Here is a 20,734-nt window from a genome sequence, read left to right as displayed (position 1 = left end):
GCATCTGGCTAGAGGGGGCCAGAGAGTCTAGCCAGTCCGAAACTGTCAGACTGTACCCCCTAGAGCTGTAGTGTGCCAGCCCCTGCAATTAGGTAGGTCCCTCCCGTAGCACTCAAGAGGATGGTAGAACAGTACCCTGCTGCTTGGGTGCTGAAGTAGTAGGACATCATCTGTACCTTCTCTTCTTTATGTAGCACTGCGATGGGGTGAACTAGGTCCAGAGGCCCCCTGCTGGAGGCCTCAGGGTCCAGCCACACCCTATCCCAGAGAGGAGCCAGAAGAGAAGTCCTTCAAGTGGCCTAGAGGTGTTGAAGGGAAGAAGCCAATGAGAGAGGCTTCAGGGAGCAGCAAATCAGACCATATAAAAGAAGCTGCAGAACAGAGCAGTAGTCAGTTGCTGCCTGGAGCTGGAGGCAAGAGGGCTGTGTTCCTGGCTGGCTGAAAGAGCAACAGGACCCTGGACAGCTGAGGGCGGGCAGGGACTAGGGGAGATAAAAAGGAGCTCCTGGCTGGCTGCTGGGTCTGAGCCCAAGACACTTGCTAGCAGGGACTGGGGGAGTTAAGAAGGACCTCCTGGCTGGCTGCTGGGACTGAGTAAGGACTGAGCTCAGGGTGGGCTGCAAGAAGACAGTGTCTCCAGGGAGGAAGCTCTGGGGTTACAGCTCCCATACCAGGGCCGGGACAAGGTGAAGACTGTATACCCCAGAAGGGGTTTGTTCTGTTTCACCTACAGACAGTGTGTGTGACTCAGGGCTGAGTCACTGAAAAACCACCTGAGAAACCACTAACAGGGGTCACCATAAACTGAAAGATTGCAGACACACCCGACCAGAAGGGGGCGCTTGCGGAAGGTGGGTGCTGCCCTGGTACAAATACAGATAAGGATTTGGCATTATTTCGTTAATAAAAGACATCACAAGAATACCGAACCCAAACTAGTCCAAACCTTTGAGAAAAATAAATAAATTACCAGCTGCGTAAGTTAAAATCCATATGAAGCAGCCATCAGTCAGTCAACCTACCTTATAATAAAGCCAAGCCTACCTGTCTACTGTAGGTACAGAAGAAAACAAGTGTGCACATGACCAGTCCTGGAATAGGTCTGAGGCACATGGGAGGAGATTGCTTCTGTAAGATGTTAATAATGCCTATTTTGTTCTTGTACAGTTCCCTAGACCTTCAATTTATATATCTTAGAATTGCTAGTAGGGGATTTTCAGAAGAGGCCCTTAACTCTGGAATTTGCTTCCCACCTTTTCTGTAACCCAGGCCAAATATTATGACTTGCAGGGCACATCGCAAAGCTTATCTGTTTACTCAGTCTTTTCCTATGAGCATGAATTAAATGAAAAAGATTTGGTTTTGTCCAGCAGGGAGAGATTTCTTTTAACGTTGTTGGCATTTTATCAGAGGAAATTATTTTTTAAATTTGTTTTTCAACTTGTTGTAAGAGCATGAAAGAAATATGGTTGGTCCATGATATAAATAAAATAAATAAAGTGCCCATGCCATGGAAATTTTAACTTCCTATTTTCAAGACGAGCCTAAAGGACATCTGTTTAACCTCTCACCCAAGGCTGGCTCAAATGATGGTGAGACAATCTCCTAGAGTTGCATTGTATATCAGTTCCTGAGTCTGAGCCTTTATGTGGAGCTTGAACCCATAACTTTTATAAAGAGTAGTGTGTATCTAATGTTTTCACATTGACATTCTGGTCTTCGGTGTTCTAGTAAAACATCGTGCATATTTTAATAGCAATTCCAAGTTGCGTGTTGTAACACTACTTAGTGCAGTCTAACAAGAGATGTCTCTTTCCCCAGCTTCACCAGAGAGACATCTCATATGAGATACAATTTATTAACAAAACATGCTGTTCTCATTCTATTTCCCTATTTTTGTAAGAGCATGAAATGTCAAAATTGGTTCAATTTAAAATAGTTAATATTAGTGATTGGGATCAAGTAACATTTCTTTCTCCTCAGCCCACTGAATTATGTCTCCCATGACTTCTTCCGAAGGTTATTTAAAGCTGTTTGCATGAGAGTGTTGTAAATTCAGCATGATTGGTGGTTCCAGAAACAGAACTGCTCCTTGCACCTTTTTTGGGAGTCAAATTTTTATAATCTGCATGTTGTTGTACTTTGTTACACAAAGAGTTCTAATATGGATCATCTGTGACCTTTAAACAGGTCTCTTTTTAACTAATTCATATTCATAATCTTAATCACTTTTACTAATTTTTAGGGCATAATTAGGAATAAGATATAATATCTCATAGTACGTTTGCTTGTGTTTCTGGTGTCTCACAAAGCAAGGGAAATGTCCAACTTGAAATAGCATCTGATTTTGATTCAGTAGCAGCACAAAAATTACAGCTGATGAGCTGTTTTAATATCTTAACAAACACATCATTATCCCTGGAATTATAAAATATTTTGACTGTCTTAGCTAGATTTTTTTCCTTTTAAATGTTTTATCTTTATTTATGAAATGCAACCATGATCTGCGGACGCCCAGGTTTATTAACCTTGCAGGCATATTGTAAAGCTCATATTTCCCCCCTGTTGACTTAGGCTGTACATGGCCTGGACTGAGGTGACTATTATGGTGTTTATATAGAAATGTTTGTTTAGATTTTTAATTGAAGGACCAAGAGCCCAGAGCACTGAATGGGTACCTACAGTTGTATTTTAAAAATTCAAATAAATAAATAGTAAAAATAAACCACATTCCTTCTGGGCTATGGTTACAATGGCCCAGAAAAAAATATTGTCAACTAAGGGAGATTGAAAAGAATAGTAAACTTTTCATACAATCATGCCTCTTTTGGATTTTAAAGGTCACAATGCTATTTCTTTTCTTCCTCTTTCCATGTTTTTATCCCAGATATCTACCCTTTTGCATCCCCTCCTTATACTTTCTTTATGGAGGAGGAGGATGTAATAGTGTTTCCTTCAAGTGACACACAGCTGTATTTTCTTTATCTATAGCTAACAGCACTTTGTTAGTTAGAAAAAACATAGTAGTGCCAGTAATAATGAACAAACAGATTCCCAGTGCACAGGGAATTACACACACAATGCCTGTTTTAGTTCAAGGCGCTTATATGCTTTAGTCCTCAGGGGTTTCTTTAAGTGAACAGCATCATACTGTTTTGGCCCAGCAAACTTGTATATGTTGTATATTGCTGTGGAGAGCTGGAATTGTGGCAGCATTTAAGGATTAGAGAGTATGGAATGAAAATACCCAGTTTCCCAGTACCTGCTTATCTGTACCAGTAGTTAATTTTAGGGGTATTTTTAGATAGCGTGTTTGACTTGATAGAGGTGGCTATATATACTCTCTCCATGGTCACCAAATTGTAGCTGGATATCTAGTTTGCAATGGGTTAAAAGTAGCCATATTAGAAAATATAGTACTTGTGCATAAGAGATTAATTACAGATCGGTATTTTTTGTGGTATGCTACTGTAAATAAAAACGGACATAGGCAATGTCTACACTACAAGCTAGGAGTGCGATTCCCCTGCTCACGTACACATACTTTCACTTATTCTCATTGTGCTGGCCATGCTGAGTACATAATCACCTAAAACCAGTGGGTATGAATTCGGTGTGGCTAAGCTGGTCCTCTGCCGCCACCCGTGCTACTGTGATTACATTGCTATTTATATTTGCGTTAGCTCTCATCAAGCTAGCTGAAGTACTGGTATGTTTATGTGAGCAGGGGAATCCCACACATAGTTCATAGTCATAGTCATTGTGTCAGGCACCAAACAGAAGGTTGAATTGAGAGTGACAGATATTTGAAAAAAATTACTACTAGGTATTACAACAAGATGTTGATTTTTATTAACTATGTAAGACCCTTTGAGTGAAGTTAAATGACATTAGGAAGAAAGTCTGAATTAAGAACCTGAGACCAGGCAACATCCCAGAATAAGCATAACCAAGCAAATGTAAATCTTTTCCAAATGCCTCATTTGATCCACTACAGGCTTTTCTGCAATCTGTTTTGTACTGTGGATTGCAAAAGTTTTAAGTTTTTGTCCAGAAATCTACCTCAGAAACAGAAATCTACCTCAGTTTGTTAACCCACGTGCCCTGAGAAGCCCCAAAATGATGAGGCAGCAAGACTCACCCCACAAAGTGTTAAGGATACATGCAAAAGACAATATTTTGCATTTTAGAGGTCTAAAATGAAATCATTTCTGGCTTATCTCTGATGTGAAGGTTTTTTGCAGTTAAGCAGTTTCTCCAGGAGATTATTTGAGTTATTAGGAAATCCAGTGAACAGTTACTTATTTCCATATTTTTGGAGGAAATAAACTATATTGGTTGAATGCTCACAATTTCGTAGAAGATGAAAAATCCAAGACTAAATCTGATGCAAAACAGAATCACCTCTTTTTTGTTACTTTTGCCTTGGATAGTGCTTTACTTTCATTATCTTAAAAAAGTATCCCCCAGTTAGGTTTTTCTCATCTTTTGTGATTTAGAAAAACAAACAAACTGGAAATAAATCCAGCTTCTCTGCAGTCTTCTTAACCCCTTTGATTTACCTCTTTACATTCTCAGGGTCCCACAGACCCTTGCTTCTTACTTATGATGCACTAAATTATTTTTTTTGTTTATCTTTATATCTCTAGGTATTTATTCACATTTCTTCTGAATCGACATCTTAGCTAACAAAGTTTATGTTCCTTTCTTTTAGCTGATTATATGAACTTTGATTTCCTAACTCTTCCCTTCAGGCAATTTTAAAAAGACTTGAAGTACCAGGTCTTGGTATGTTCCCCTGAAAAGGTATCTAAATTAATTATATTGCAGTCAAGTTGTGGGAGTGGCATTTCTGGAAGCCACTAATAATTACTTACACTTATATATGACACCTTATATATGTCCAAGGATCACAAAGTGAGATCCTAAACTATCTACACTGAAATGTAACCACCTCTTCTGAAGTAAAACATTGCATCTGTTCAACAATTCTCCATAACAGCTCAGGGAATTGAGTATATAGCCTCCAGTTAAAACTACTGGGAGAACTTTGAGAAAGCAGAAAGCAGTACCCAAATTAGAATTTAGCCAGGACACCCTCATTATTAAAAGTACCACCAGATCTTTGAAGACCATATGTGGTCAGAGCCTTGATTTTTATCTATCTATTTCAGTAGCACAGAGCTAATATACCAGCACCACTTTCTGTAACGCCTCACTAACTTCTTAGAGGTCTCCTATCTTAACTATTTACCAGGACTGTCTATGTTTAGATAAGATCTGATCCAAAGAAATGTGGCTACGACCTTAAGTGTTTAGGGGATAGCAGATGGTGTGTCAAAGAATTTGCTCATAGAGAAGATGTCACAGCCACAATCAACTTATCTATCTGCTGCAGATATGTTGAACGTTAAGCATTAAAAGGTATTGCAATTTGGTGCGTTTTCTCCTTATATTACCTGCTCAATTATATAAATAATGATAGCAGCTAAACGTACCCCAAATAGGATGCAACACACTGGAGCTATGGAAATCTGTCATTCTTACCTTGTACCTCATCTGTGGTTGCAGATCTCTTCTATGGAAGTGACCCCTTCCCTTTCTCCTATCTCCCTCATGCCATCCTAGTGGGGTAGCCCCGGAGATGTGGGCATATCTACTGTAAAGACCCAGACTTGGAATGATTTTGTGCCTGTCTTTTATTCATTTATTTATTTAGATTTAAAATTATTAAAAATGCACTTATCCAAGGCTCTGGATGCCTATCACAATTAATGATACAATACAGTGAAACTCCAGCAGCATTAAAGTGTTCATTCCAATAAGGAATCAAACAGACCCCTAAAAAACGTAGGGTTAAAGTTCAAATGTATTATTGATTTGACTGAATTATCGACATTATCTGTCTAATATTTTCCTGAACAAAAAAAGCTGTATATATTTCTTTGTTAGTATTATACTTATTATCTGCATGTAATAGCTGGTGTCATTATAGATTAATTATGCCTTTGGCTATTTCTCAAATGTCTTTTATAGTGAATCCTGCAATGTCCTTAGTTCTTGTCAGTGTTTGTTGGGAACTCTACTAGAGATAGATGCAATTGGTCAGTCCTTGTGTAGTCTTATGGGCTTTGGACTTTCTTATTAGAGTGATGAACTCTTAGTTTTGCTGTGAACACATGGACTTCCAAGAATCAGTTCTTGATGATTATCCTGTTGACATCGGTAAGTTACATTGTGATGTCAGCTCCAAAAAGGAGACATAATGTGGGACAAAGATCCAAAATGTGAGCAATTAAAATATATTAGAAAAGGGAAAACATTGATTTCATATGATTGATTGGGAGAGTGAGGATCAGTCTCTAACTGTGGGATTGTTATTTTCTGTTTCTTTAGATCTGATGATAAAGCTTTCTGTAGCTGACGTTATTTATTTCAAATAATTAATTTGAAAGTTAAAGAGAAAGTGAAAGTTAATAGAGAAAAATAATTTTTAAAGATTTTTGAATTGTCATGGGCTCCAAGAGTAATATAATCAAAAACTGATAAAACTATAAATTAATTAGAACTTAGTGTTCTATTTTAATTATTTATAATTTTTATTTATTTCTGAAATAGAAACATATGACTCTTTCTCTTTGATATTTCAATTTATTCTTAATTGATTAGAAATGTCAGCAGGGGGTCTGAAGCGACTGCTAAGCTGCCAACAGGTTCTGCTAGCTTAATTGCTTGCATACAGAGAGTACGCTGATTAGGATGAACCACTGGTCAAGGGTCTGGAGTTAAAAGCAGAAATGTCCTTCACTCCTGAAATGCCATAGCTTTAGGTACTTGAGTATATTTGTTTTTGCTATAATTTAATTGTAAATCATGTGGCAGGATTGGTGGGCACACTTGTGCACTATTATGCACGTGCTCTCTCTCATACACACACACATCTTTGATCTGCTCATTCTTGGCATTAGAGAATTTAGCATTTCATCCTCTACTAAAAATACCTACAGCTTTTTTTTTTTAACCTCCAGAAGAAAACTGTTATGACTATATCTTTGCCAACTTACTTTGGAAACAAATGCCCTTTCTGTTTGTGGAGGTCAGGCCAAATGTTATCATTACTAAGGTACAATTTTCCTTTACTTAATGGAAGTTGTGCCTGCTAAAGATGGCAGTTTTTGGCCCAGAGTGAATAACTCATGTTAATACATTAATCAAAACAGAAAGTTGAAATGCCAAAGGCTGTAGTGCATTCTCTGAGTGATGAAGGGAAATAGTTCTGTGATTCAGTGGGAAATGACTATCAGTTCTCCTGACATCTTCTTAAGGAATCTTAATCTCAAGACTAAGTTTTTGAGCTTGAAGAATGAGTTAGATGCTCAGCCTGGTGCAAATCAGTAGACCCCTACAAATCTGTGGATACTTGCTTTATATCCATGGTTATCCGCAGACCATGTTTGTGGATTGCGGATTGGATGCAGATACAAATTTTGTATCCACGCAGGGCTCTACAAATCAGCCGAGCTCCATGGCTTCATCATCTGAGGGTGTGGCCCTAAACATGTTGTATGGGGCAATTTTCATTTTCTTTCAAACTAACGCACAGATTACAAAAAGCATAAATCTATCCCTATTTTCTAAAATCACAGCTTGGTTGATAATTCTGTGGCATCATCATGCACAGCCATTAGAGAATCCATTAAACTATCAGGCACAGATTCCCGATCTGCGGGTTGGCAGAAATTGAGAGCATAAAAGAGATTTACCAGATCAATAATATTAGGTAAATAAAGGCAATATTATATTTAATTACTTTGACCATAAATTTTGTTTCTGCTGCAAAAATAAAACCATTTCAAATTCAAGCATTTATGGGAATCTGTTTTCTGATTTAGACCAGCCCTGATGACTGCAGAAGACAAAGGATGTGAAATTTGTATTCAAGTAGTGTCAGAGTTGATGGAGAAAATCTTCCTTAATATTCCTGCAGACTGGCTGAACAGATTCATAGGTACTGTACCATACATCATTTGTTAGAAAAACAATCAACTGCAGCACAGAACCAGAAACACTCAACTGAAACAAAGTTATAGTTACTTTAACTATAGGTCAGGACATTGATCTGGTTTGGCATGATGGTTCTGATGTTTTATGTAACATGTAGCTTTAAAAGAATTGCATATGTTTCATGTTCCACTGTGGATTTGTCAGACATTTATACTTAATTTCCAAATATTATTAGTCTGGAGTTAAGTTTATAAACATTGATCAATTGTTCAGAATCCTGAAGGCAAATATTGTAGTTGTCACAAAAGACAAATGTGAGACATCTAGGAAGTTCAGAGTAGAATTTAGGTAACAGGAGGTATTTTGAGATGATTATTTATAACTAAGGCTACATTTTAGTCACGGATATTTTTAGTAAAAGTCACGGACAGGTCATGGGCAGTAAACAAAAATTCACAGCCCGTGACCTGTCTGTGACTTTTACTAAAAATACCAGTGAATAAAACTTGTGGGGGGCTCCCTGGGGGCCCCAATGGTGCTGGAAGAGGGCAGCCTGGCTGCTTGTGGGGAGCTGGCAGCACCATGCGGCTCAGGACCTGTGCTGGTGCTGGGGGGTTCCCAGCTAATGGGAGTTGCAAAGCCAGCATTCTGGCCGGAGGCAGCCCACAGAGCTGCCTGGTCACGCCTCTGTCTAGCAGCTGAGCAAGGGGGATATTGCCACTTCTGGGGAATTGCCCAGGTAAGCACTGCCCAAAGCCCACCTCACTCTGTCTGGTGCCCCAACCCCCTGTCCCCTCCCACAAGCAAACTCTGCTGCTGGGGCGGAGGGCACGGAGGCCCGAGACTGCTCCAGCAGCGGACAGTGCTCCTGGTGCAGGGGCTGCTTTAGCTGCCCCTGAGCTAGACACACGGAATCCGTGACTTTCGTGACCTCTGTAGAAAAACTCACAGCCTTAGTTATAACATTACATAGCTCAATACAGTTACTAGCTAGGAGTGTGTGTGTGTGTGTGTGTGTGTGTGTGTGTGTAATGTATGTATATGGATTTTCATCTCAATTTTTAAAAATAACTGCCATAGTTTCAGAATGTATATAATTGCAAATGTTGTTGGTGTCTTGCTGAGAATTCCCATGTTGCTGACATATCCTCAAAATAGACTTCCTGCTTGGGAGCTTCTATAGGGTAAGTCACAGGAACTATAGTTTAGCTTATGAATGACAGGATCAGCAAATCAGAAGGTGTTCAACACTCTTCTAAGAAAAGGTATACTTTTTAAATTAATAAAGCAATTATTCAGCTTTGTTATTCAAATGCTGAGCCATATTTCCTGTGTTTTATCCCTTCCAGGGAGGAGATCTAATCTGAAGATGTGACACTACAATGGCAGCTTTTTGGGGTTTGGGGGAAGAACTTAAGTGTAGATGTTAGCATGATAACAATGAAGCATAACTGGTTCACTGTCTTTTGCAGTGCCTCCCTCAGATACTACCTATGGCATGATAGTGGCAGACCTGTGCCACTCGCTGCTAGCAGACACTGAAGCATCCTATCTGTTGGACATTAGAAGCCATTTTGTGCTGGATGAAAACAGCTATCCTTTGCAACAGGATTTCTTTCTGCTGGATTTCCATCCTGATCTCTGAAGCCCTGTCCTCACAGTGACTGATTAACAGAGACCTTATGAACAAGTAGATTGCAAAAAAGAGAAGAAAAATTAATTATCTCATAGGAGGAAGCTGTAAAAAAACACAGTGAAAAAGGTTTTTATCTTTACTTTGTACCAAAAGCTAAAAGGCTAAAAATGAAAATCCACCAATTGTATATATTGCTTCTGTAGTATTTTATGAATTGTCATATAGTGATTTTATATCTATATTTTAAAGATTTTGCATATATCTTTATTTAAAAATGATTTCACCAATGTTTTCTCCTCATCTTCCTCTTTTCTTAGCCCCTTCAGAAAAGTCTTCTGGTATTGATAGACAGTGAAGTCTTATGAACATTGACAGAGGAGAGGGAAGCCATTATTCTGTAGTATGGTCTTAGTTGTAAGATACTCTGTTTTCGTTATATCTTATGCCTTTTCTTTGGTTCCCCTCCTCTCTCCTGCGGATAGCAGAGTCTTCTTCATTTTCTCCCAGCAATATAGACTTGCCTTTGTCCCACCAGAACACTTCCTCACTCAAGAATCCCAATTTCTGAGCTCACCATACAAATTGTGTAGCTAGAGACTGATCTTCACTCACAAGTCACACTGGTTTAACTAAAACTGATATTAAAAACCTGTTGAGTTAAACTGCTGCAAACTCCTTTGTGGACCCTCTTAAATTGATTTAACCCTGGTATATATTGATTTATCTTAAGTTGGCAAGAAATTGATTGAAGCCAAATCAGTATAAGCCAGATTTCTATCTCATTAACAGTATCCATGCAGGGTTTTGCACCAATTTACATAGATTTAAAAACACATCTTCAGTTAAATTTTGGCTCACCTTTGCATTCAGACTGGGACTAAAGCGAATATATAGAAATCATGAGTTGACTCCCATCTGGTCCACAGTTTCACTGCTGAAGGGGCTGATAGAGCCAGTCTGTGTGTGGATAGTTCTGTGAGTGGCCTTAACAATTTTCCCATGTTTAGTATTTAAGAGAAACCTTGTCTGAGCATAGGATTGGTAATGAGCAACTCCTGAGTTGTAATTCTGGGTTTGTCATTTGCTACTTCTGGTTTCTTGTACCAGTCATTTAACCCTCTACCTTGTTTGTACCTTCAGCTCTAAAATGGGATGACCTCTCAGGAATGTCTTGAGGATCAGTTAATGTTGGTAAACCACTGAGAGCGCAAAAAGTGCTGCCCAGTCTTATCCAAGTATAGACCTTTTCCATCTTTGTTTTGCTGTAGTCATCTCCCCTCTATATCAAGCCCATTTTAGTTGGTTCTTATCTCATTGTGTTATTGTGTTCATATTGTGTTTGAAAAGTTTACAATGCAAATAAACTATGAAGCATCTTATGATACAAAAGTAGGCTGAAATTCTAATCATTCCTTACCTCTCATCTGGTGCTTGCAGACCTGCCCATCATAGTTTTAATTGTTAATTCAACATCTGTTACCACAAATCAAATAAATTCCTTCACGCACAACTATATATGCATTTGGAAATTTCATCTTCCTGGACATGCATGAGGGTGGTTCTGCAGAGCAAAAGCATTTGTGTATCTCTTGGATAGTAACATGGTTTTAACAAAATAGGGAATAAAGATTGTTATACTAAAACTGTAATATTTAATAAATGAAAATCAAGAGAGTTCTGCTAAACTTAAACGGATACATAAAGCAACAAGCAACAACCTGCTTATTAAGCCATGTGTCTAGGCTGAGCACATCACATCGGTGCTCTGCATCGCTGCCTATACAGCTGCCTGTAATAACCTGGATTTGCTGACCTTCAGGGCATACTACAAGGTATAACCATTAGCTTTTCTGTGGAAGGAGCAGTGTAAAGGGAGCTGAGGTTGGGTTGGGGGAGGAGAAGTTCTGTTGTGAACTGAATTTTTTTAGGAGCAGTTGAAGGGGTTAGCTGCTTGTTTCAGCTGTTGTTGTTGTTGTTTTATTTTATTTATTAAGACCAAGGTGTGAAAAGTGCTAGATAGATGCCTTTTTGAGTACTTTTTATACATTAAAATAATAAACTATGCTTTCCTCTTTGCTGATTTGTATTGGCAATACATGCTTGTCATATCTTGTTCTGGGTCAGTTTTTCATGGCAGTTAAGCAATTGTCACCTTGTGCCACTGATAAAAAAACAAATTAGCATTTAAATGAAGATCATTAGTTAACATGTACCATCCTATGTTTTCTTAACAGTTAAGGATGGAGTTGGGGGTGAGGGAGGTATTTTATGCTGTCATTGTCTAAAGACCTCAGATATAGCCTGAAGAGAGAGGTAAATGTTTGTATTATAACTTCGTTACTCTTTGACTTGGTCTATACACAGTATTTGTACCGGTATAACTATTTCTGTCCGGGGCCTGATTTTTTACCAAGATAGCTACATCAGTATAATATCTAGTGGACACTGTTTTATCGGTATAAAGGTGACTTATACTGGATGTAGCTTATTCTCCTTCCCCTATATGAATAGGTATACTGGTATAAATCACCTTTACATCAATATAACTGGGTGTAGATTAGGCAAAGTCTTTTTGTGACCCAAAAGATTTTGCATCATATAAGGCACTGGTTCTCAACTGGGGGTCTGCGGCCCCCTGGGGGTGGGTCATGAGCAGGTTTCAGAGGGTCTGCCAAGGACTAGACTTCAGCCCCGGGCAGTGGAGCTTGGGCTCAGGCTTCAACCCTGGGCGGTGGGGCTTGGAGGGAGCATCATCACCATCCCCTGACTCACCTCAGCGGGCGACCCAGCCTGTCTGGGTTAGGGGGACACAACCAAAAATTGCAGTGTCACTGCAGAAGGGAGAGCTCTCCCTGCTATCAGAAGGTGTTGCCTCATAGCCATTGACTCCGTGAGCAGGCAGCAGCTGGCCAAGAAGATACACCACTGCTCTTCCCTGCTGCATCAGCTCTACAGGGAGCAGGGCCAAATGGAAGGCAGAAAACTGTGTGTGGGAGGGGGGAGAGCATGTGGCGTGGGTCAGCTGCAGGTTTTTAATTGCAGTGTAGAAATACCCTTAGGCCTGGGCTACACTAGCAGGGGGGGAGTTCAAATTAAGATACGCAACTTCAGCTATGCTATTTGCGTAGCTGAAGTCGAAGTATCTTAGTTCGACTTACCTGGTCGTCCTCATGGCAGCAAGTTGACTGCCATGGCTCCCCCGTCGACTCCACTTACTCCTCCTGACGAGGTGGAGTACGGACGTCGATTAGCGGATCGATTTATCGTGTCCAGATGAGACGCGATAAATTGATCCCCGATACATCGAACACTACCCACCGATCCGGCAGGTAGTATAGACATACCCTTAGTCTCTAGCCTCTGTAAACCTTAGAGGTCTTCAAGTCCATGGTCATGCCCTTTTTTGTCTTAAGTGCTTCCTTGCCCATACTTCAGTGCATTGCCATTTGTCCTTTCGCTCTGTGACACAATTTTTTTTTAGTAATTCACAAATCAAGGAGATTCTGGGATTTGTAGTCCAAGGACCATTGGAGTTGTAGGCCTGAGAGCAAGGCCTGATGGAAAAGGAAATGGAACAGGCAAGACACTTTTCTCAGAATGAGGAGATATCTGGGGAGAGTCAGAGCTGCGGGCAGGTATCTCCAGTGACTGGGGTGTGGTCAAGAACTATGGTGGGACTTCTGCTGAGAAGGAGTTGGAGAAAGCTGTGGAAAGGCTGAGTTGGAGGCCCAAGAGGCAAGCAAGCACAGGAAGTAATGTGGAGGGAAGAGTGAAATGAACCTTTTGAGGCTGACAAGGACATTTGCTTCATAGCTTAGGGCCGCAAGGCTGGAGATGATGGTAGAAGAGAGAGGATGGGTTCCCCACATCTTAGTAGCCCACCTTGAAGTGGTATGCTGAGACTCCTCCAAACAAAGAGTCAAGGACTGTTTGTGACAGCAAGAAGGGCGAACCCCTGATACAAAGGGAGATGTTTGTGGTCACACAGATTTGGAGAGCACTGTAGCCAAGGAAGGTGTTTGTGTAGCCCTCCATGAATGGTGGCCGTTTAGACTTACTTTATTCTAAACTTTTATTTATCCCAGAAGAGGAGGATATTTTAGTTAGTTTTGAAGGCTAAGTTACTCTACAAGCAGAGTGAAACAGAGGCATAGAAGGGGGAAATGAGGCAGTGATAGCCATACACATCATGGTATGGCTATTAGTAAGGGCTGGTAGTTTCTTCTCAGGTGTAAGGTGAATCTGGCAGTACTGGGAATGGGAGAAGCTGCAGAACAAAAATTTAATTTGACTTGTTCTCTCTCACTGTGTCTTTGCAGGTCTTGATCTCGTTTATCATCAATCTCCCTCCCAGTAAGCATGACTCCACTGAGCTCCCATGGACTGTTGTGGAATTGGTTGGACCTTTTAAACCGCTCAACACTGTTTCCAGGAAAAATTAATTTCCTAATGAGTCAAACTGTCAGATGCAATAGAGAAAATGTTTATAATCTAGTGATACAATTGAGCTGAGATGATACTGAACAGACACAATTTTCTTCGTCTGATGTAAATAGTTGCTTACAAATGAGAAACATACTGTTCTTCAAGTACCTGTCACTGGGACCTCAAGTGTGCCACACTAGAAGGTTTTTTATTTAATACAAGTATCTGTAGGGGCCACGAGTATGCCCTGTGCCTTCTCTTGCTCCCATATGAGGGCATAAAGGGCAGCAAGAGTCCAACCCACTAGGTCTTAGCTTAGGCTAAACCTTTTTAAAATCTTCCATATTCTTCAGTATATTTGACTACATGAACTGATCCAAACTGTCTGTCTCGCCCAAACTCTGCTGATCTGACGCTTCCTTCAACCACACCCCTGTACAGGGTTCCTTATCATGCTAAACTCAAAACCTGAAGGTTTCAAGCCTTGTCCATCCTGTGATGGACTAATTTCCCTGAAGGATGGACACAGTAGGTGTCTCTTTTGCCTTGGAGGACCCATGTATTCTGAGTAGATGCTCAGTTTGTTTGTCCTTCTCTGCTAGAACATGCAAGCTGTGAGACAAGAGGCTAAAACTCCATATTCTGGAACAATCCCTGAAAGTCTCATCAGACCTTAATTAACAAGCTCCAGAATCCTATCAGTGGGTAAAACATCTTAACCCAGCAGGCAACACCTAAGACAGCACCTAGGAAAGATTTGGTACTGCCAATGGATGGTGCTGATGCTTGCAGCACCAAGCTCACCTCAACATCAGTGTCAAAGCCAGCATTGACACCTCCAATATTGAAGCCAGGCACTGAGAGGCTGCTCCAAATATCAAGAAGCCTGAGAAAGGAGCTCAATGTCCTCCCATATATTCAAACACACCAAAAACTCTGGTAAAGACTCTTCTAAGCCTCATGTGGTGTCAAGGACTGGGGAGGAGGAGGAGTCTGTGACACAGCAGTCTCTGCTGGTACCATTCCTGGCTCCAGTGATGCACCCCTCAGTGTCAACCCCAGCCTTGGTGGAGGGGACTAGGCCTGAATGTGAGCCACCGTTGGTACCAAGATACCTAATGGCACTGGTACTGACTCCGGCACCAAGAGCGCCTTATGTGTTGGCACCACCTCAGAAGAGGTTTGCTCCTCATTGTCACCAGAGCATACATTTTCCCCATCATCAAATAGAGAATCCTGTCCCCTGAGATTTGCGATCGCACGACCGAGACCAACTTCATCTCTTATCATCCTGTCAAGACTGTCACCAGACTGGCCAACCCCCATTGAATCAAACTGTACTACTACAGCATGTCACCAGGGCCCTACTGGGTAGTGAAGGCCCACCATCACAGGCATCAAGAAGCTGGTCTCCTCCATTGCCATCAGTGTCCCACTGAAGATTCTCTCCTCTTTGTCACTGGATGAGGCAGTGTACTTGGCACCAATATTAGCACTGGATGACTTTTAAAGTATCCCAAGAGCTCCTTGTGGTGATTGACAAGATTAACTCAAGACTGATATGTTTGTCATACTGAAGAAATCCCACAAGCCATTCAACATCCTGTCAACTTCTGGTGTAGCCAGGATTGCCCTTCCCATTGATGAGACTCCTTGACCCAGTCAAAGCTATGTGGCAAATGCCACTCACAGTAATACCAACAGCAAAGCAAGTGAAAAAGCACAAGGTTCCCCTTAGGGGGTTTGAGTACTTCTGCACTTACCCCAACCCAAGCTCCATATTCATGTCTGCCATGCAAGAGAAGTCAACATTGAGCAGAAGAACACCTAAGGACAAGGACTCTAAAAGACTTGGGAGGAAGGGTTGCATTCTGCTTTACTGCAGCAGCATTTGGCTAACCACCAGGCTGTGCTGGCCAACTACAGTGTTTTCACATGGGACAGGGTGACACCTTTCCTCATGACAGCAGAGAGAAGCTTAAGGATATAATTAAGGACAGTTAGTGGATGGCCAAAATAGACTTGCAGAGAGGTTATAACCACCACAGTGACCATGCACAGAGCCCTGTGGCTGCAAGCATTAGGCATACTGAGAGAGTTACAGGCCACAGTTGAGGATTTGTTCTTTGAAGTCTCAGAGTTCTTTAGTTTTAAAAGAAAGATGGCATTCTGCACTCACTGAAGGACTCTGTTCACATCCCTGTTCCATACCACAAGTTGTCACGTCTTCAGCAATAGCTGTGAGAGTTCATAGAATATCACACCAAGAAGAGCCCAAGTCGCAGCAGCCTTCCTCTTACTGTGGAACACACCCTGCTCCTTCAACACGGCAACAGATTTTACAAGACCCTCAAGAGCTACATCAGACCCAATCTACAGAGCATAATCTTCAGAAGCTACCTTTTCCCATTCCTCTATGTGTCATCTGCCATGACATCAGACAGGTGGATACTAGAGATTATTGCGCAAGGCTACCTCATCCCTCTTCAGGGAATCTTCTTACAAGAGCTTGCTACAAAAGGAATTGTTCTTGTTGCTTTGTCTAGAAGCCATTGAGGAGTTCCCAGTAGAGTTGAGGGAAAGAGGCTTCCATTCCCAGGATATTTTTCTCATTCCAGAGAAGAAAGGGTGTCTTCATTCTATCCTAGACCTGATCATATTCAATAAATATATATGCCATCTCAGGTTCAGGATGATAACACTTGCCTCCATCATTACATGTCTCCAAGCTCAAGACAGGTTTGTGGCTCTGGCTTTTGACTTGCAGGATGAATATTTCCACATAGCCATCCACCTGGCCCACAGGAAGTACCTAAAATTCACAGTGTGGCCCAACCATTATAGAGCTCTATCATTCAGACTTTCAGCAGTACTCAGTGTGTTCATGAAATGCTTGGCAATATTGGAAATGTGTTTAAGAAGACAGGAAATCCACATCCACCTATACCCGGACACCTCGCTGATTAGGGAGGGTCCCAACAGGAGACTGCAACAGCCTTGCAATACATCCTTCCTCTGTTCTCTCAACTAGGACTCCTGGTAAACTATGAGAAGGGATGCCATTCTTGGTCCCTTCCCTGATAACTCTTACCATGAACATTTGAAGGACAGATTGGGGTGCCCACCTGAACTATCAGCGATGCAAAGACACGTCTCAGGACAACCTGAAACCTCACATAACAGCCTTAGCTCCAGGATGTTCATACTGGACTGCATAATATTCCTGCCAGTTCTATGTAACTCCACGGTGCAAATCCTGATGGACACACATCTGTAATGTGCTCTGTAAACAAACAAGGAGGTGCTCAATCATCCCTTCTTTGCCAGGTGGCCATTAAGATGTGGATATGCAGTTATCAACCGGGGATAGCCCCACTAACTCTACATGTTCCATGGTCACCAACAACCTAGCAGACTTCTTGAGCAGACAATGATGACCAACCACATGTGTCACTGCAGAAATCGACCCTAGACCCAATATTCTGTCAGTGGGGGCCTCCATCATAGACTTATTTGTCACAGAGGTCAACACCAAGCATGTTTGCACTTCTGCTCCAGAGGACACGTGAGCCTGGGCTCCCTACCAGACACCTTTTTCCTTCGATAATCTCAAAGATTCCTTCCCCCCCCAAGTCCCCAGATCTCCAGGATAATATCCAAGATCAGACAAGACAAGGCCTCAGTCGTAATTATAGTCCCATACTGGCCAAGACAGTTTTGGCTTGTTACAGTGTTATAGATGTCTGGGTGGCCTCCCACTCATCTTTAACCTTGTCCAGACATGCTATCTCAGAATCAAGATCAGATACCACACCTAGGCCCACAGTTGCACCTGATGGCTAGGATGTCAGCTGGTTCAGCACTACCGACAGAGACTGCTCCCTACAAGTTAAGGAGATTCTTATCCTTTGTGCCCCACATGGAGGAGGCAGAGAGTGGATGTGCAGTCCCAACAGACACTACTATTAAAGAATCTTGCACTCATGAGGTGTGTGTACACCTTCAGTGGTATCCACACCTATTACATCTCAAAGAACCACAGTATCTGTAAGGTAAGTAACACTCAAGTGTTATGCTTAAGGCAATGGAGTTAATCCACACTTACACTGCTATGAAATCAGAATCGGGCACTAGTAGAATAAGCTTTAGACTATGCAGGGACAGTAGGATCTGCCTGTCTGCAAAGCCTCACATGGAGTTCTTTTCAGACATCTTTTGCTGCTGTTTTCTTTTGCTGTATTTAAATCTGAAGTACTTTCTATCTCTCTCTTCTGTTCATAAACCCTGAATATGGATCTATTAGGACCTTAGCAAACTTCAAGGTCTGTTCCTTCTGCACTGAGATGAGAATATAATGTTATGTACAGCAATTGGTCATCAGAGACAAGTGAAACAGCACTATTCTAAGCTTTGCATACACAATCACCATAACTCACTGTTACAAAAGAAACAGTTGCTGAGAAATTATTGTGTTGTGTTTCAGCTCTGGCCTATGGGGCACTCATAGGTACACATCTCTGACTCTAAAAACTCTCTTGATTGTCCTTTCCATCACAACCTATGCTTTACGGTAATGCTTCACAGTGCAAGGTGAATGTTGCAGAGGGCCTGACCCAATCTGGCTTTGAGCCCTGCCACTGCCTCAGTTTCTTCCCCTTGAGCTCTTCAGTTACTGCACTTAGGCTCTCATTTGTCAAACAGTACCCCCTGGGGTCCCGTTTATTAACATATCACAGTTCAATGTAAATTTAAATCAAAACCAGCCTTTTTTCAGCTAAACAGTTCTTAAAGCCCCTTGCTAGACTCAATGGTTCCTAGGACTTTCCTCCTGTTCCCCAAAGCAAGAAGCTCCAGCCAGGCCTTTCCATCTGGCTGGTGTGGAAAGACCCATCCCAGGGTCTTCTTAACCCTGGGTCTCCTGCAGGAGCCTTCCTGCTCCTTGCAGGTCTCTTGTCCACTGGTTGAGAAGGCCCCTCTTATAAGAAGCATCACCTATTATCTAAGGATCTGACCTCCAAGCAAACACGCAATGCCTAGCTTCAAAAAGCCATCATCTGGGAAGGCAGTTTAGACCTGGTATGGATGAGTGTAAGCCTGGGGTGGGCAAACTACAGCTCGCAGGCCGGATCCAGCCTGTCAGGGCTTTGGATCCAGCCCGCGTAATTGCCACCTCCATGGTACCTCAGGGCTAAGACAGGCTCCATGCATGCTCTGGCCCCGCACCACTCCCAGAAGCAGCCAGCACCACGTCCCTGTGGCCCCTGGGGGAGAGATGGGGGGGTATTGGGCCCACAGGTGAGGGGAACGCGCGGAGCCCTCTGATCCCCCTTCCCTCCCCCCCGGGCTGCTGGGACATGGTGCTGGCCCCTTCTGGGAGCAGCGCGGGGCCAGGGCAGGCAGGGAGCCTGCCTTAGCCCCACTGCGTGCTGCTGCCACCCCAGAGCCCACCCCCCAAACCCCTCCTGCACCCCACACTCCAACCCCCTGCCCTGAGCCCTCTGCCGCACCCCTCCTTCATCCCAACCCCCTGCCCTGAGCCCCCTCCCGCACTCCGCACCCCTCCCTGCACCCCCAACCCCCTACCCTGAGCCCCCTGCTGTACCCTCCTGAACCCCAACCTTCTGCCCTGACCCCCTCCACTCTGCACCCCCCTGCACCCTAATCCCCTGCCCTGAGCCCCCTGCTGCACCCTCCTGAACCCAACCCTCTGCCCTGAGCCCCCCCCGCACTCTGCACCCCCTCCTGCATCGCAATCCCCTGCCTTGAGCCTCCTCGTACATCCAGCAGCCCTCCTGCACCACACTCCCTTGCCATGAGCCTCTTCCTGCACACTGCACCCCCTCCCACACCCCATCCCTCTGCCCCAGCCCTACATTCATGACCCTGAGTGCAATTTCCCCACGCAGATGTGGCCCTGGGGCCAAAAAGTTTGCCCACCCCTGGTGTAAGCGCCAAACCCCTTAAAGGGTTATCTCATCCTATGACATATGTAATTTACATTGTGGAGCTGTGTTGATATGGCTAGAGAATGACTCAAAGGGAAGTACACAGCTCTACATGCTAACTGCAGAACAACTGTTGAATAAGCAATTCTCATTTGGGGGCATAGTGATAGGAAATACTGTGAAAGATATTGCATCTTATACAAACTTAACTCATAGCTTCTGTTTCTTCTTTTCTATCTACTTTTAGGATCTGGATTAATTGTTTCATTCACTTACATTCAACTGTGAATATTTGTGCTTTCCATATTTAGGAAGTGAGGAGATTCCAGCCAGGAAAGTGATTGAGGACTGGTAAGTATTGCTGTTCGTTCCTTATCTTCACTCCATCATAGACCTCTCTCAAGGACAATAAAAGACCAGTGGGCTAAACCTCAGCTGGTGTGACTTGCAATTGCACCACCGACTTCAAGTCAATGGAGTTATGACATTTTACACGAGCTAAGGATCTGCCCCCAGTTCTGTCATGCCTCTTTTTTGTGGCTTTGTATTCGAGCAACAGCATTCTCTAGTGAGGAATCAGATGTGACCTTTCCAACTCCTGTTACTCAGGTTAGCCTTGAGCAGCAATTCCAACACCCATGACAACAGCCCAAGTGCAAGGTTACTGATGAATATCCTTTAATCCCCACAGATCCATTTCTCCATCACTTCATTTAGAATTGGT

General features: G+C 42.5%; 1 protein-coding gene across 1 annotated transcript in view; it reads left to right on the top strand.

Moving 5' to 3' along the window:
- The window catches only part of SHLD2 (shieldin complex subunit 2), a 34,489-nt gene extending 22,769 nt beyond the window's left edge, over positions 1-11,720 (top strand). The window contains exons 7-8 of the mRNA XM_045025431.1: positions 7,893-8,008; positions 9,477-11,720. Of these exons, the coding sequence (XP_044881366.1) occupies positions 7,893-8,008; positions 9,477-9,649 (289 nt within the window). The 3' untranslated portion in view covers positions 9,650-11,720. The remainder of the gene's footprint in view (positions 1-7,892; positions 8,009-9,476) is intronic.
- The last annotated feature ends 9,014 nt before the right edge of the window (positions 11,721-20,734 follow it).

This window comes from Mauremys mutica, chromosome 7, assembly GCF_020497125.1.
Source record: "Mauremys mutica isolate MM-2020 ecotype Southern chromosome 7, ASM2049712v1, whole genome shotgun sequence".
In the NCBI taxonomy this organism is placed as follows: domain Eukaryota; kingdom Metazoa; phylum Chordata; order Testudines; family Geoemydidae; genus Mauremys; species Mauremys mutica.
This window is presented reverse-complemented; position numbering and strand designations above follow the sequence as displayed.